The sequence below is a fragment of the Ictidomys tridecemlineatus genome, unplaced genomic scaffold (genome assembly GCF_052094955.1).
Source record: "Ictidomys tridecemlineatus isolate mIctTri1 unplaced genomic scaffold, mIctTri1.hap1 Scaffold_1048, whole genome shotgun sequence".
NCBI classification, from domain to species: domain Eukaryota; kingdom Metazoa; phylum Chordata; class Mammalia; order Rodentia; family Sciuridae; genus Ictidomys; species Ictidomys tridecemlineatus.
In genome coordinates, this window is record NW_027521003.1 from 74324 (window position 1) to 93226 (window position 18903).

The 18903-nt window shown below is 42.6% G+C and overlaps 1 gene segment (V, D, J or C); it reads right to left on the reverse strand.

Annotated features, from left to right (window-relative positions):
• Positions 1–18081: 18081 nt before the first annotated feature.
• Positions 18082–18580, reverse strand: LOC144372448 (immunoglobulin heavy variable 3-23-like). The segment is given in 2 exon segments: positions 18082–18377; positions 18482–18580. Coding segments are annotated over 2 exon segments (342 nt in total).
• Between the last annotated feature and the right edge of the window lie 323 nt (positions 18581–18903).

Consider the following 18903-nt stretch of genomic DNA (forward strand, 5'->3'; position numbering starts at 1 on the left):
GCCTTCATGATGGAAAAAAAATATATAAACCATGAAAATGGGAAGATAATAAGATAAAAGATTTAGATAAAGAAGATTAAAAATTTGAAGTGGAAAACTTCAAAAACAGAAGTACAGAAAGGTAAAAAAAAAGAGAGAGAAGATGTAGAAAGATAAAAAAGATATAGGAAGATAAAAAAAGATGTAGCAAGACAAGAATTTTAAGCCCACAAAATAGGAAACTAAAGAAAACTAGGAGAAAAAAAAGCAACTAAGGGTAAATATAAAAACCTTAGAAGAAAAGTAGAAGATAGAAATAAGATAAAAAATGGTTGAAAATGTCAAGTAAAGGTATTTCAGATAGAAAATACAAAAGGCTAAGACAACTATGGTTTAAAACCACATCTAAAAATTATATGGACTAAAATAATTCTAAAAAGTAAGGAAGAATGCTTTTGAAAGACTTAAATTCAAAAGGATCTTAAAGGGGTATTTATCCCCCAAAGATAAACTTAAAATAACCCTTTTTACTCTAAACTTTCTAAATTTGGATTCATCAGGACTTAGTGCTGCGGAAAGACATATGTATCCGAAAAATGTACATAAGCCTAAGGTACTTTGGAAAGATATTCTAACAGGACAATGGAAAGGTCCTGACCCAGTTATGTCTGGAGTCGGGGTTCTGTTTTTGTGTTCCCACAGGGAGAATAGCAGCCGATTTGGATTCCAGAGAGGTTAACCAAAACAATTTCTACAGAAAAAGAAGATGATTTGACTGAAATCCATAACAGCACAATTCTCATCTCCATCCCAGTACCAGTGAAGACTAAAAAAACCAAACTACAGCTTCTATGATAGCTACCACAGTAAACTGTATAAACTGATGCATCAATGAATATAACTCAACAAGTAATGCTCAATCAAGGATTTGATTTACTTTGGGAGGAAATGGACATATTGATAGACTCTTCCACTTTGAACTGCCTGCAGAACTTGCCTGGACTATATATCAGTTGCATGCATTGTGAACTATCATCTGGTGCAGCGAATTGTGGTACTGCTGGCATATTTTTGCTGATGGTGTCACCAGTGATGCAATTTCCTTGCCAGCGCACCCCATGTTTTTCCAAAGGAGCCGTCAATTGGCTTGGAGTCGTGGCATTTCTGTATCTTTCTCCCTTCTACTAGTGATGGTCTAAAATTTGGGGGCCAACAGAGGTGAGGCAAGAACCTCACCCCCCCCACTGGCACCAAGGTTAAATTTGGGGGCCAACAGAGGTGAGGCAAGAACCTCACCTCCCCACTGGTGCTTAGGCCTATCCACAAGCATGGCTGAATGCTGGACCGGTAGTCAGTGACGGGTTTATCTGGTTGCAGTGGATTCAACCTAAGACAGGAAACTGACGTGTAAAGGTCAGTACTCCCATGACGGGTAAGAACCATATGTTGAATTGGACAACTTACCAGGCACTGTCCTAAGCCACATTGCTTGTTGTTTAATTAATCAGAAGGGAGGAGATGCTGAGGGCCATTACCAAGTAGGAATGACGCATCAAAATTTCCTTGCCAAGCATACCCCATGCTGCTTAGAGGACATTCGATGGGACATTGCATGCATGCTTTAGTAAGGTGACCTTGCTCAAGGACCAAGGCGGATCCGGGTTTAGAGCTGATCAGGTTTGAGGAAGTAACTGGCTCCTTGAGTTTAAGGCGTTGCCAGTTTAAGATAATAGGTTTTAGGGAAGTTGGAGATTGAAGATTATTGCTGGGATTAGGGTGTTCTTGCTGCTTGTTCCTGTTGAGTTCTCGTGAGATTAAAATGAGATTTGGAGATAGCCTCGTGGAGTAGGTGATTTGCGGGGAGACAGAGAACGTGATTGCCCCTGGACCTGTGTGGAGGCGGTGTGAGAGCTGGAATAAAGAATTGCTGTTTGAACCTACAAAGCTGTGTGGTGGCTCGTGATTCTGGTGCCAAGCCGAGACCTTGGCAGGTGACCTTGTCCTCAGCCACACCATGCTGGCTTTGCAGGTGGCAGACTGTGAGAGCTACAGGGTCAGGGAGTGTTACATGGATACTTGAAAGGGAGGGCTGGGAGCTCAGATGGGGGTCAGGGGTCACAGTCCCTGCTGGCAGCCCTGGATGGTGATACATGGGGCTGTGGGATGGAGCCAGGGCTGCTGATGAGACCCCAGGAGCAGAGGAGGCAGCAGAGAGCATCCCTTGTCAAGGAAGCTGCAGATGCAGGCTGAGCTCACTAAGCAAGAGGCCAGGGGACAATGTTCCACTGGGCTGTGTGCTTGTGCTACCCAAAGCCCTCACCACTCTTTCACCCTAGCAGCCCTGAGGACACACCTTGAGCACTGGGTTTAATGTCAGTCCTGTTGGGCTTCAGTCTACTTCATTATATCTCCTTTTTCTTTTCAAATAGGAATATTCATCTCTGCCCTAGAACTTTAGAGTTTAGGAACCATGTTTGATTTTGAAGGCTCACAGTTGAGATTTTCCTGAACCTTTTGGAGTCTTTGCACTGGACTTCTGAGCTCTTCTGTAGTATTTGTGACTTTAGAAACTCAAGGATGAGGACTGAATTTGTCTGCATTATAAGATGGACTTGAAGGCTTTGTGTCCAGGGATAGAATGATTAGTGTGCGTAATTGTCCCACAAAATTCCATGTGCTAAGGTAGTTCTGCAGCCACTTGTGCTCTGGGGGAGTGGGGGTTTACTTAGGACATGAGGACTCATGAAATTGATGCCAGTCACTGTGGACATGCCCTACAACAGGGTGGGCAGACCCCATTTCTTCCTCTTTCCTTTGGGTTTCTAGAAACCAGGTCACAGATTTTTCCCCACAGTGGGATCTCTGCATTGCCCCTGGCACACCCAGGAAAGGTGTGGATGCAGTGGACTCTTCTCTTCATGGAGTAGAGTATTGGAAGTCAGGAGCCAAAGGAAAGCTCCTCCTCATGTGTTGATGGCCTCAGGCGCTTGCCACAGGGGTGTACAGCTGAGGAGCCCAATTTAGGTTACAGTGCTAGGAGAAAAGGTCAGGCCTGAAGGACAGCCTCTTCCTGGCTTCAGTCTCCTGTCAATGTAAGAAGCTGGCCTCACAGAGCAGAGCTGAACAGTGGCTGTGGTGGTGAGCAAGGTCAGGAGAGGGAGGGGCTGAGACAAGAGGCACATGGCCATGGCTGACACAGGAGCACTTGTCTGTCCTCACCCAGAGGGTGGCTGTGGATAGCACGCTCACCCTGCAGACCCAGCAGAGCCAGCAGTAGGGATCAGGAGGGCTCTCCTCCCAGGAGGGAGAGTGTGGGGTGATGGGTGGACCACGTGTCCTGAGCTGACCAACAGGCCATGCTCAGGCACCTGGACCTCTGCTCCTGCATCCCCAAGATGTGCAGCTTGTTTTCACAAACTAAAATGACAGACCTGGGTTATGCCTACAGGTAGAGCAGGGACCACCTTGCACAGGGCCCTGGGGTCCACAGGGGATCACAAAGATCATAAAGTCTTTTCATTATAATGTTGAGATCTGCAAGGAAAATGTCCTCAGGTCCCAGGATCAGGAAGGTAGTAGAAGCTGGAGATGGAAACTGAGAGACAGAAGCCAACAGAAATGCAGCACAGGGAAGCACCAGAGGGGCACAGTGAGTATCAGGTGCACCAGGACAGGGAGCAGGTCCCGAGCAGCTTCCACACAGACACCAAGAATCAGTCAGTGACTACGTCCCTGGGAGTTACCTGAACAAATTCAAGGAGAACAATCCACAAGTGCAGCAGAGGACAGCTGAGGAGGATCTGCTCAAGCAGCACAGACTGGACTCAGCACATGTAGGCTGGGGCCTGAGGTGGGTACACTAAACTTCCAAGGATGTGGACCCAGCCCTGGGAATAAGTAAGTGTTGGTCTGTGCCAGCTCTGTTCTGGAGATCAACACCCAACTGTCAACCTGGGAGCTCCCATGGGGCTAACTCTACAGGCACACAGGGTGCCCGAGTGTGGAGGTGCGTCTTCCCCACCCTGATTCCAGAAGATTCACTGGGTAGCCCTGGGGCAGAGGCAGAACTAGAGTATTGGGAGCCATGTCCCCTAAGGTCCCAGTACTCTATTTCTTACAGCTACAGGGCCAGCTTGGAGGGTAGCAGGAAAGAGAGCTCACCCTGTGCAGCATGTCCTGAGACCAGCAAAGACATGGGGTGGGACAGCCTGAGGCTTGGGCACAGGACCTCTCTTCATTGTGCACAGCAATTGGGACATGGAGTCTAAGCATCCTGTCATTAACTCATTAACATGGTTGTTGAAGCACTTTTCATGATCCCTTTTGTTTCTTGTGTACGTGTGTATTTGGAAAATATTCTGTGCAAGAGGAAGAAGGTAATTTAGCCAAAAAAAAAATGGCATCCTATCCCTTCTAGCACTGAGCTTGGCCCTGGAGCACATGAACCTAGCTGAAATGAGTCAGGCAGAGGGAGATCATCACTGCACCATTAATCATGTGGGAAAATACTGCATCAGGTCTGGAAAGAGAGAGGACAGTGGCCCTGCAGATGGGAAGGTGCAGGGAGGGCAAGGGTCAGGGTGGGTGGTGAGGGCCATGTGCAGAGAGGGCCTTGTCCTGGGGCTCTGCAGGTCACAGGGCACCTGTGGCCCACAGCCAGGCTGTGCTTCACAGTGACTGGGGCAGAGCAGCTGGTGGGCTCCCCACACCCAGGAGGGACAGGTGATGGACAGCTGGGTGTGCCCAGCCTGGGACCCATCATGGCGCCTGGCACCCCTGTGTTAGGGTGCTGTCCTCTGCCCCAGAACATCTAGGTTTCACTGAAAGTATGGAAGTACAGCTGGAATGGCCAGCTCTGTGTCTGATTGTGTGGGCTTTCTCTTATCCAGCGAAGAGGTCCACGGACCAGGCTAGAGGAGAGTGTGTTCACAGAATCACTAATTAAGACCTCAGAAGACCAAGCAGGAAAAAGGTCTGATTTTATTGTGCAGTTACTGTATATATATATACTCAGACAATACCTTAGCAGATTACAGGCAGCCACCAATGCAGGTTCTGCTAATTGTCCTTGCAGCGACCAATCAAGGAGTGGGCCATGGAGCAAGCACAGGGACTGCACACATGGTCTCAAGCCCCGGGCTGTGTCTATGGGGTAAGTGGCCAGCTGTCAACACACCTAGCACAAGAGGAGTGGCCTTCCACTCAGACACCCTTAACATGCCATGTATGCAGTACTCCATGCACCTGTCCCCACATCTCCCCCCTCTGACTGTGCCACAAGGACTTCAGCCAGCATTGATGTTTTTCATTTGGTTGCCCTTACATGGCTACATAAACATCTAAAAACACAAGAAAAATTGTCACTATTATAAACAGTAGGGCCAGGGTAATAGCATAATAAGGATTAGTTAATTTGGCTATCAGGCTTCCCAATGTTCAGTTAATTCCTGGAAGAAAGAAGAGGTTGTCAAAATAGACACCTTAGTCTCACTGATTTGACTTTTGCATAGCCATAACACAGTTAGCATCCCAAGTGCCCTTAATAACCTGAGAAAAACTGGAGAAGTGTAAGGTTACATTTTAAGATACAGCATATTGAGTGACACAAATACTATAAAACTCAGGGTCACAGTGAGCTTTGCACATAAACAGAATATCTAGTTGTTCCTGGTGGAGGTCTGTTTCTTGCTGAATAATTAAAATAGCACCTCATGGCCTTTTTTTGAGTAATTTTGAATTACAAAGGCTTCTGCTGTGGCAGTAGACACATTGTCACAGTCTGAGCAGTCTGGATACTCTTAGTGAGTGAAGCAGTGGCAGTGGCTATGGTGGTGATGGTGGCTACCAGGTCGATAATTCCAGCAATGATGAGGCTAATTTCACACCTTGTCTGGTGCAGGATCTCATTCAGAAGACTCTTCATCTCCCTGTCCCAAGGTCTCTTCCACTCTCTGGGCAGGATCATTGGAAGCCAGATTGCTGGGGGCAGTTTAAAGGTAAAAAATACATTTAGGTTTCCTAGCAGGGGTTAGGCAATTTGTGAGTCAGCAGGATGTGGTGACTGCACAAGGAACCTCTGTATGAGTGCTATTTATGCCATCAGTATCATTGATTATGAGCATGGCAAAGGGTGGCGTAACACAAGCTTGTGCCTAGTGGGTATGGGCATAATTTGGAACAAGGGCAAATCCATGGTCTGGGACTGGACTCAATATCAACCCATTCATCCAGCCAGCTGCTGCCCATTTGTGGGCCTAGCCACCAGCAATATTGGTGTGATATCTATCATCCATGCTGATTTCCTGCATACCAGTTGGTAATGGCTTGTCCTGTGTAGCAGGTACTTCAGTGGCCCATATGGTTTTGGGGCACATCAGTTACATTCCAGGGAGCTGCGCCCACCTAGGCACATAGGTGTTATTCTTCCCCAGAGAAATTCCTCTTATCAAGGAGATGAGGTATGGCAGTGACACATTACTCCATAGGATGATATCATTATCTGAGGGGGGGGCTTTCCAAATAGCATTGTTGGGCATGTTGGCAGCAAGGGTTCTTGCATGTGCCATGGGGGAGTCTGTGGCTATAGGTAGTATTAACTATACCTCTAAGGTCAGTGAGAGACAGCCCAATATATGACTTATTATAGTTATCAACAGTAGTTTCATTGGCAAGAGCAAAACAGAGGGGACTCTCTGAATTATAGGTTTCATTGTCTACTATGCAGAAAAAAAATAGACACAGTGGAAATGCTGGCATTCTAGGGTACAGTTACCTCCTGGATGGATAATCAGGATCATTAAGGTTGGAATTATTGGAAAAGAGCTTGGGTAAAGCCTTTCCCAATTAGCAATAGCCAGAAGGGGTGGTCTAATGGTTAGGGCCCAATTTACCTGATGGGAGGCTTCACTGTTAGCAGTGAGCATTGCACACAGTAGGACCACCATCATAGGCCCAGGATGGAATTGCCAACAGGCAAAGGGGCCAATCTGGTGGCTTGGTCAACAGGACCTTTAAGATCACCCCAGTTACTTTATATGAGGTCTGCTTGTGTTGTTGAGGTCTTTGCCTGTGAGGATTTTCCTCCAGGGTTAGTTCCTTCATCTCCTTGGTTGGTACTTCTGGGGGGCCAGGGCTTGACTTTTCAGCAAGCACCAGCTGGGGTGAGGCTCCTGTTAACATATGCAAACCCTCCACCCGTGGATAGGAGGGACCCCAGACCATCCCATGCACTTGTTATCAGATCCCTCCATGAGACCATAGGTAGAGGGAGGGCCTCATGTGGGGGCCCATGTTTATAGGCTGCTGTGTCTGTAGAACATTTTGACATTGAAATAAAATTTGAAGCAAGCAAGATTCGTTTCAAGGCATCATGAGGGGACTTGGTATAGCTTCTCCCTCTGTTTTGTAGCATGTCTTTAATTCCTTGTGCGTTCTTTCTATTATTCCTTGACCCTAAGAGTTGTAGGGGATCCCAGTTAAGTGCTGTATATGCCAATCACTGCAAACTGCCTGAAATGCCTTGCTAGTACAGGCTGGCCCATTGTCAGCTTTAATAGAAATGGGAACATTTGTCATTCCAAAACATTGAAGTAGGTGGGTGATGACACTTTTTTTGGTTTCTCGTGTGGGGACTGTGGCCATTACGCAGCCTGAATAGATATCAATGATTATACAAATGTATTTTAAATTTTCAAAGGTGCATAATGAGAGACATCCATTTGCCATAAATCACTATATGTTAACCCTCAGGGATTCACTCCAGCAGGTTGTAAAGGGCCAATGGGGAGAAAAGGTGCACATTTTTTGCAGTCTCTGACTAGCTGTATGCAAGCCTCCTTAGTCCTGCTTTCATGTAACTGCCATGGCTGAGGCCAGCAGAGAGGCTTGAGTTGCTTGTGTCCCTGTATCATGGGTGACCAAAATCCAGTCATACAGTGTGCCATTGTGTACTGGTGACACTCCTGCTCTGTGTTCCTTTAGTCCATCCCAGATCAACTCCTTGGCTAAGGCTGCCCTAGGTCCTTCATGAGACTCCTTCCCTTCTACACCTTGTTTACTCTCTCAATAAACTGGCAAGTCCTCCCTGGCTCTCTGCCCTGTATAGAGACAGTACCTGCCCCAGCTTGTGACTTCCCCAGGCTCTTAGAGCACAGAGCCACACCTGATTGAAATACTTTGGTGGGTCTGTGGCCTGTACCCCAGGGGAACTGTAGATCCCCTCTCCCTGCAAGCTTCAGCTAGGAGGTTAACATTTGTGGTGTGGTTAGGATCCCCCTGCTGTTCACATCATCATAGAAGAATGCCTTCCACTTCAAAAGTGTCATGGGCTCAAGAGCCCCTCTGTCTAGGTCTTTCCAGTCTTGAGGGCAATTAAGTTCAAGACAGAGTGATTCCAGAATTTGATCTGCAAATGGCCCCCAGGACCATCCTCTTTCCCTAACATGATGCCCTCACTTGCCCACAGCCTGTATTTGATTGCTTAGGCCAGCTTTATTTCTAGGGGTGGGTTTCAGGGGTTCTTGAGCACTGAGCCACATCCCCCACTCTTTTGTATGTTATTTAGAGGTAGAAACTGATTGAGTTTCTTAGTGCCGTGCCTTTTCTGAGGCTGGCTTTGAATCTACAATTCTCCTGCCTCAGCCTCCTGAGCCAAAAAGATACAGGTGTGTGCCATTGCACCCTGCATATGCCTGCTTCTATGAGTACAATATTTGGACTTAGTTATATGAATTAAATTCAGAGATTTGACAATTGAAAACCTTTTATTTATTTTTTATTCTAATTTGCTATATATGACAGCAATATGCATGACAATTTATATTACTGATAAATAACACAAGTTTATCATATTTCTGGTTGAACAAAAAGTATAGTCACACCATTCATTTCTCTATACATGTACTTAGAATATGATGTCCATCTCATTTCACTGCCTTTTCTACCCCCATATGCCTCACTTCTCCTCCCTCCTATTTTCCCATATTTAGAGTCCCTCCCATGCTCCACTATCCCCAATGCAATTATGAATCAGCATCATTATATCACAGAAAACATTCAGCTTTTTTTATTTTGGAATAGGCTAACTTCATGTAACATTGTATTCTCCAACTCCATCTATGTACCTGCAAATGCTATGATTCTATTCTTTTTTATTGCTGAATAATATTCCATTGTGTATATATATTATATTTTCTTTTTCTATTCACATATTGAAGGGTATCTAGATTGATTTTACCATTTAGCTATTGTGAATTGTGCTGCTATAAACAATGATGGGTCTGTGTCTCTGTAGTATGCCATTTTTAAATCCTTTGGGTATAGTTCGAGGAGAGGGATAGCTGGGTCAAATGGTGGTTCCATTCCCAGATTTCCAAGAAATCTCCATACTGCTTTCCATATTGGCTGCACCAATTTGCAGTCCCACCAGCAATGTATGAGTGTGCCTTTTCCCCACATGCTCCCCAACACTTATTGTTGTTTGTATTCTTGATAACTGCCATTCTGACTGGAGTGAGGTGAAATCTCAGAGTAGTTTTGATTTGCATTTCTCTACTAGATAGAGATGTGGAACATTTTTTCATGTTTGTTGATTGATTGTATGTCCTCTCCTGAGAAATGTCTGTTCAGTTCCTGAGTCCCTTTATTGATTGGGTTATTTATTTCTTTTGTGTTTAGATCTTTGGTTCTTCATATATCCTAGAGATTAGCAATCTATCTGATGTGTGTGTGGTAAAAATTTGCTCCCAAAATGTAGGCTCTCTATTCCCTGCACTGATTGTTTCTTTTGGTGGGAAGGAGATTTTTAGTTTGAATCCACCCCATTTATTGATTCTTGATTTTAATTCTTGCATTATAAGAGTCTTATTAAGGACGTTGTGGCGTAATCAGACATGATGGAGACTTGGCCTACTTTTTCTTTTATTAGATGCAGTGTCTCTGGTTTAATTCCTAGGTCTTTGTTACACTTTGAGTGGAGTTTTGTGAATAGTGAGAGAAAGGGGTTTAATTTCATTTTGTTGCATAGTGTTTTCCAGTTTTCCCAACACCGTTTGTATAATATACTATCTTTTCTCCAATGTATGCTTCTGTGCCATTGTCTGCTGTGCCCCTCCCCTGACTCAGGCAATGGCAAGGCCCTACTGAGGTGGATGGTGCAAGGCGTCCATCCTCTGGAGGAGCGCAGTATGTTTCTGAAAATGGGATGACTTGTTTTTGTATTCCTTTAATAAGTATAGTTGTGACTTCTCATATGACCATTAAGTATGAAGGAAAAAACATGACTTTCCCAATTAATGCAACTACTTCTAAAAAGTAGATCTGTTTGCTCTAAATGCAATGATTCAGTTGTGGAGTGTAAATTGTTAATGTCTAATGAAAAACTCCCTGTATTCCTGTCAAGGAAGTTTTTGAGAAATTAAATTAAAATCTACAGAAGAAAAATTAATGTTAAGAAGACAGATTAGTGCTTGGTACTGGGCAACTTGTTCTTGTTCCTGTGCACAATGGTTTGTGCTCTTACTCTTGTTTGATTAAAATTTATAACAAGTCAACCACTTGCCATAACCATGGCACTGGTTCCAGTCAGTAAGTCAAGAAAGAATAGTCAAGGTATAGGCCAATAGTTTGGGACATTTATAACTATTATTAAAAGTTAACTAAGCAGAAACAGCTCAAAGCAAAACTCGAACTGAAAGTACAAATGCTTGCTTATGCATAAGCCAAGATACATTCTTCTATTCTAATTGTAGCTACATAATATTTTGTTTCTTTGAATAATGATATGATCAACTTCACAAGTAAATATTGGGATCAACACCTTCACTTTGGTGTCTGTGTTGTTTCTCCACCCCCCTTTCGCCGCTGACTCCCCACCATCCATTCATCTCCTGAGACCCCCTGTTGGAGCTGGTCTCCGACAATTGTCTAATATTAGATAACTGTAATTATGTGGGTTATTCTCTGTATCCTTTGTTCTGTACCATTGATCTACAGGTCCATTTTGGTAACAATGTTGTTTTTGTTATTATTGCTCTGCAATAGGGTTTAAGGTCTGGTGTACTGCTGTCACCTGCTTCACTCTTCTTGCTAAGGATTGCTTTAGCTATTCTGGATCTTATATTTTTATAGATGAATTTCAGGACTACTTTTTCTATTTTTATGAGGAATGTCATTGGGATTTTAATTAGAATTGCATTATTAAATCAGTATAGAGCTTTGGTATTATGGTCATTTTGACAATATTAATTCTGCCTATCCAAAGACAAGGGAGATCTTTTCATTTTCTAAAATCTTCTTTAATTTTGTTCTTTAGCATTCTGTAGTGTCTGTTGTAGAGGTCTTTCACCTCTTTCATTCAGCTGATACACAAGTGTTTTTATTTTTTATTTTTTGAGTCTGTTGTAAATGGTGTTAGTTTTCCTTGTTTCTCTTTCAGAGGATTTGCACTAATACAACAAAATGCCTTTGACTTATGGATGTTGATTCTATATTCTTCTACTTTGATGAATTCCAGCACTAGTTCTAAAAGTTTTCTATTGGAATTTTTTGAGTCTTCTAGGTATAGAATCATATCACAAGTAAAGAGTGCTACTTTGAGTTCTTTTCCTATCCATGTTCCTTTAATTTTCTTTCTCTGTCTAATTGCTCTGGCAAGTGTTTCAAGAACTATGTTATATAGAAGTGGTGAAAGAGAGCATCCCTCTCTTTTTCCAGTTTTTAGAGAGAAATATTTCAATTTTTCTCCATTTAGAATGATGTTGGCCTGGGGTTACCATAAATAGCTTTTGTGATGTTGAGGAAATGTTTCTGTTATCCCTAGTTTTTCTAATGTTTTGAGCATGAGGAGGTGCTGTATTTTGCCAAATGATTTTTCTGCATCTATTGAGATGATCGAATGATTCTTATCTTTAAGTCTATTGATGTGATTGATTACATTTATTGATTTCCATATATTAAACCATCCTTGCATTCCTGGGATGCACCCCACTTGGTTGTAGTGTACTATCTTTTTGATATGCTTTTATATTTGATTTGCCAGAATTTTATTGAAAGTTTTCACATGTATGTTCATTAGAGATATTGGTCTGAAATTTTCTTTCTTTGATGTCTCTTTGTCTGGCTTTGGAATGAGGGTGATACTGGCCTCATAGAATAAGTTTGGAAGTGCTCCTCTTTTTCTCATTTATGAAATAATTTGAAGAGTATTGATATAAGTTCTTTTTAAAGGTCTTGTAGAACACAGTTCTGTATCTTTCTGGTTCTGGGATTTTCTTTCTTGGATGGCTTCTGGTGAAATCTTTTTTTCACTTGAAATTGATCTGTTTAAACTGTGTATAGCATCCTGATTCAATTTGGGTAAATCATATGTCTCTAGAAATTTGTCAGTGACTTTGATATCTTCTATTTTATTGGAGTACAAGCTTTCAAAATAATTTCAAATTATCTTCTTTATTTCTGTAGTGTCTTTGGTGATTTTTTTTCATTATGTATGTTAGTAACTTGAGTTTTCTCTCTCCTTTTCTTCATTAGTATGGCAAAGGGTCAGGCAATTTTTCTTAAATTTCTCAAAGAATCAACTTTTTATTTTTTCAATCTTTTCAATTGTTTCTTTTGTTTCAATTTCATTGATTTCATCTTTGATTTTAATTATTTCCTATCTTCTACTGTTTTTGGTGTTTATTTCTTCTTCTTTTTTTAGGGCTTTGAGATGTAAAGTTGAGTCATTTATTTGTTGAGTTTTTTTCTTTTAAAAAAATTTCATGCAATAAACTTTTCTCTTATAACTGTCTTAATAATGTTTCAATAATTTTGATATGTTGTGTCAGTGTTCTCATTTATCTCCAAGAATTTTTAAATATTTTTCTTGATACCTTTGAAACACATTGTTCATTTAGTAGCATATTATTCAGTCTCCAGGTGTTAGAGTTGCTTGTATTTTTATTTTATTATTAATTTCTAATTTTATTTATTTAAGATCTGGCAGAATGCAAGGTAGTATCTCTACATTTCTGTATTTTCTAAGAGTTCCATTGAGGCATAATATATGTTCTATTTTAGAGAAGAATCCAGGTGCTGCTGAGAAGAAAGTGTATTCATTCATTGATGGATCAAATATTCTATATATGTCAGTTGAGTCTAAGTTATTGATTGTATTTTTGAGTTCAATAGTTTCTTTATTCAGCTTTTGTTTGGAAGATCTATCCAGTGGTGACAGAGGTGTTTTAAAGCCACTCCAAATTATTGTGTTGTGGTCTATTTGACTCCGGAACTTGAGAGGAGTTTTTTTTAAATGTATTTCTGCATTTTTGAGGGCATATAAATTTATAATCATTATGTCTTGTTGCTGAATGGTTCCCTTAAGCAGTATGAAATGTTCTTCTTTATACCTTTTGATTGACTTAGGCCTGAAGTCTACTTTATTTGATATGAGGATGGAAACCCCTGCTTGCTTCCACAGTCCAGGTGCGTGGTATGATTTTTCCCAACATTTCACCTTTAGTCTGTGTATATCTCATCCTCTGAGATGAGTCTTCTGAAGGCAGCACATTCTTGGGTCTTTGTCGTGACCCCTCGCCAGCAAGGAAGACACGACTCAGGAATCTTCTCTCAGCAGTTTATTCAGGCCTTTACTAAGACATGTCTTCAAGCATTCTCTCTCCGCTCGCGCCTCCCACACTTAATAAAGCACACCAAGCCCCAATGCAAAGCCCCCACGTGGACCTTTCTCATAGGGTGTTAAACAATGACGCGCCAACTCTCCCTAATAAGGAGTTGTTTGTCTCAGACCACGGCGGAAACTGGCGCCATCTTGTAATGGCGGCCACGGTCCGCTGAAATGGCTCACCACAGGTCTTTTTTTAAATCCAATCTGCTAGCCTATGTCTTTTGATTGGTGAGTTAAACCTTTAATATTCATGGTTATTATTGAGATATGATTTATATTCCTAGGCATTTTGTTTATTTTTGGTATTTAACTTGACTTGATTTTTCCTTTGATTGGGTTTTCCTTTGGTGTAATACACCCTCTGTTGATTTTCCTTGGTTGTTTTCATTTTCTCTGCATGGAATATTTTGCCGAGTATGTTTTATAATGCAGGTTTTCTAGCTGAAAGTTCTTTTAACTTTTGTTTTTATGAAAGGTTTTTATTTCATCATCAGTTCTAAAGATTAATTTTGCTGGGTACAAGATTTTTGGTTGACATCCATTTTCTTTCAGAGCTTGACGTATTTTTTTTCAGGATCTTCTAGCTTTCAGAGTCAGGGTTGAAAAATCTGTATGTAACCTAATTGATTTTTCTCTGTACATATTCTGATTCCTTTCTATTGTAGCTTTTAAAATTCTCTTCTTATTCTTTACATGAGGCATTTTTATTATAATGTGTCTTGCATGGATCTGTTGTGGTTTTGTAGATTTATCAATCTGTAAGTCTCTTGATTTGGTTTTCCAATTTATTCTTCATGTTTGGAAAATTTTCTCTTATTATCTTATTGAATAGATTGTCCATTTCTTTGTTTTGGAACTCTATGCCTTAATCTATCCCAATAACTTGTAAATTCAGACTTTTTATGCTATCCGTATTTCTTGAATGTCCTGCTCATGGTTTCTTACCATTTTCACTGTGTGTTCTACATTCTTTACAAGATTATATATTTGTCTTCATTGTCTGACATTCTGTCTTCCACGTGGTCTAACCTGTTGGTGATGCTTTCAATTGGAGGTTTAATTTGGTTTATTGTTTCTTTCATTTCAAGTATTTTTGTTTGGTAATTTCTTAGAACCTCTATCTCCCCATTGAAGTAATATTTTCTTCCTGTATTTGCTTATGTAACTCTCTATCAAAATGATCTTATGCTCCTGTAGTTGCTCTCTCATATCATCCATTCATCCACAGAGCATTTTAATTATGTGCATCCTGAACTCCCTCACTGTGATTCGTCTGTGGTGCTGGCCATGGATTCTAACAATGCCATATCTTGATTTCTTTGGGGCACTTTCTTCCCTGGTCTTTTTATGTTGATTGTGTGTCTTCCCTTCTAACACTGTGGATCTTTGGCATTACCATTTTTACCCTACAGGCTTATAGTGCCCCTTCAGGGTTCCAATATTTCTTGTTTAAGGGGAAGGACAATGATAACAGATCCCATTAGGAACAGTATACAACCTTAAGTTGTATTCCACCTCAAATTGTTGCTATTAAGATGTTAATAGTTTGGTCAGGATATACAGAAATGGTGAATTCTATTATTATCTACAATGTAATCAGTAGGTTTGCAAAAGGGCTTACAGGTTGTGATGGTGGACAAAGAACCAGAGGTGAGGTGTAGGATGTTATGCCTACAGAACTGGTGAAACACTGTGGTTATTTAGCAAGGAAGTTCCTTTATTCCCAGGAGCTGCTGTGCTGAGAAAGAGGTCAGGGCTGCTAAGACTCTATCATGGAGGACATTTCCACAGCAACCGGGCATTCTATGCCTTTGCGCAGAAACTTTCCCAGTCACCAAGTATGCCACAGCCATGAAGTCATCAGGGACCCCAACATCAGACACTGGTCTCCCAGTAGCTGTTTTCCCCACCCTTTATCCTGGGGCTCTGCAGCTCACAGGGCACCTGTGGCCCACAGCCAGGCTGTGCTTCACAGTGACTGGGGCAGAGCAGCTGGTGGGCTCCCCACACCCAGGAGGGACAGGTGATGGACAGCTGGGTGTGCACAGCCTGAGATCCATCACGGTACCTGGCACCCCTGTGTCAGGGTGCTGTCCTCTGCCTCACTAGAGCTAGGTTTCAGTGTAAGTGTGAAAATACAGCTGGAATCAACAGCTGAGTGTCTGATGAAAAGAGATGCTGACATTTTTAATCATATTAAAAATGAAACACCATCATACATAAAAGAAAACAAAATACAATATATTAATTTCTAATCAGGTTTTTAAAAATATATACAACTGTCAATACCTAAATCGCATTTACTTACCTGAGTACAATTGTTATAGTCAGAAATGTGAGATTAAGCAATCAAACACAGAGTCTCTACAAGTCAGGGGCACAGTGTTTAGAGGAGATAATCCCTGCATCCACCAGGCTCAGGCATGAGCTGAGAGAAGCCCCCAGAGAAAGTCCTGAGGTTTCAATGAGACAAAGCAGACAGAAAATATAGCATGGCAGAAGATAGATATTGGGAGAATTATGTCTTTATTTAGATGAAATATTCCTTTTGTTCACTAAATTACAAGAAATTGTACAATGTAAACTATTACTTAGGTATGTCTCAGGCCACCATAGGTATACGACAAAGAAACATCATTGTATTTGTACTTAATATAAAGAAAAATAGAGAGTAAATTGCAGAGATGATAACAGGCAGGAAAATTTCAGGTAGGAAATAGGGACAGGAAGCAAGTACTCTGCTATAAAATTTTGCTTATTTATCTATAAATTCATCAAAATGAACCACAAATTTTGCACAATTATATCCAAAATAAAATATTAAAATATAGAGAAAATTGGAAGTATCATTGACAGAAATATAAGTGGCACAAGTTGTTATAAAACATAACACTCCAACTTGGCAACTTACAAATTTATTATGCAAAATCAATATTATAGCTCTAAACACATATTTTGAAAATATATAAATGATTAATTCTGTGGAGTGAACAAAGACTAATTTAGGACAGTCTGGGATAGAAATATTGCCACTGCTCCTCCTCACCCAGACTGGAGCAGACCCTCAGGACAGGGTGGGCACTGATGTGAGCAGGGACAGAGCCCAGGTGACCCTGTCTATGACCCTGCAATGCAGCCACAGTGGCTGGAAACCCAGGCAGGCTCCATGCTGCCTCTCCCCAGCAGCCAGGTGTCCTGGGGCTTCTCAGGCTCAGGGTCAGCTCACAGTGAGATGGGGTCAGAGTGGACGTGGGCACAGTGTTTCTTGAGAGTCCTTAGGCCAGGGGCAGAGCTGACCCACAGTCAGACCTAGAGAAGAAACACCTCCATGAACAGCTGACCACCCTCTCTCCTGGGTCTTTGCAAATGGAGACCCTGTCTCTCCAAGACCTTGTTCAAGTCAACCCTGTCCACAGGGCATGCACAGCTTCATGATGAGTGGAGTGTCCACACTTTGGAGCCCTGGGTGTGAGTTTTGGGTGTCATAGAGGCTCATCATGAGGGACATACAGCTCCCACACACCAAGGTTCACTCTGAATATGTACATTTTTATTCATTTTAATAAGTTTTAAGGTTTTCCGTCAACATTTTTAGCTCAGTCCATGGATATTTGTATCAGATAATTCCTTTCTGTGACCACAGAAAGAAATTATCTGATACAAATATCCAGGACAATTCATCCTTAACATGTGAAAACAACTCCCTCTAGACATTGCCAATAGTCCCCAGGGGTAGAAAGTTCTGGCACTAAGTGGGTTCCAATAAGGTGTCCACTGTGTCCTGATCCATCAAAGGAAGAACAGTAGGTGAAGTGGGAATGGGAAGGAGTCATAGGAAGGGGACAGAGGATCCATCTGAACAGGAAGGGACTAAGACATGGCATTAGGAGTGTGTAAAGTTCAGCAGGTGTGGGGAGCTCACCTGTAGCCCCAGGGACACTGAGGGCTGAGGCAGGAGAATCATAACTTCAAGGTCAGCCTGAGCATCTTAGGGAGAACAAAATAAGACACAAATAAGCCAGGAATGGAGCTCAAGGGTTGAGCTTCCTTGGATTCAATCCCCGGTGCTGAAAAGAAAAATCAATAAACTTCACTTAAAAGACGCTGTTCAGGAAATGTCACTGAAAAGTAACCTCCATCTGCAAAATTGCCTGGTCTGTGCTGAGAGAATTCCAGACAAGCAAGACCTAGAGAAGAATCACCTCACAGAGGGTCTGGCAGAGGAGGGACCTCGAGAATCTGCAGGCAGGGTGGAGTCAGGAGGTGCTGGGTGGGCAGGGACCTCAGGGCCTGAGCTGAGCTGCTCCCTCCTCCCTCTGCACCTGCTCCTGGGTGACCTGAGCTCCTGTGTGCTGAGTGCCCCCTGCTGGCCCTGGGCGCCCTGCAGGAGGTTTGTGTCTGGACTCACACTGAGGTCCCCTCACTGTGTCTCTGGCACATTAATAGGTGGCTGTGTCCTCAGTTCTCAGACTGCTCATTTGCAGGTACAGCATGTTCTTGGAGTTGTCCCTGGAGATGGTGAATCGGCCCCTCACAGAATCAGCATAATAAGTACTACTGCCACCTGTACTAATGGATGAGATCCACTCCAGCCCCTTCCCCGGAGCCTGGCGGACCCAGGTCATGTAGTAGCTACTGAAGGTGAATCCAGAGGCTGCACAGGAGAGTCGCAGGGAACCCCCAGGCTGCACCAGGCCTCCTCCAGACTCCACCAGCTGCACCTCACACTGGACACCTGCAAACACAGAGGCAGCCTGGTCAGGACACTGTCACTCGTCCACTCTTCCTCTCACTCCTGTCCACTCACACACTCAGGATCTCTGATTCTCCATTTATTACCTTTGAAAACAGCCACCAGGAAAACCCAGCTGAGCACACTCTCCATGGTGAGCAGCTGTGTTCAGTCCTGGTCACTGAGGGGGCTGAGCTGGGAGTCCAGGGCTGGGCTCCTGTGCAGAGCTGCAGGGTCAGGTGGGCTGGTTTTCATGGGCAAAGGGAGGCCCTATTTGCATGTCCTCCTGCTATATAGCAGCCCTGGGTGGAGGCCCAAGTAGAGCAGCTCTGAGAGTAGATGGGAGTGTCATGGGCAGCATGGGCGACAGAGGAACATTCAGGCAAGTACAATTAACTTTGTGATCATATCCATTTTCACCTATTGTCCATTATTTATTCTTTTCATGTGAAAACTCATGATGGAGATCTCAGCGCTAACTCCCTGGTCCAGATGTAAAATCATACATAAAAGCATGAGGGCTGGTTCA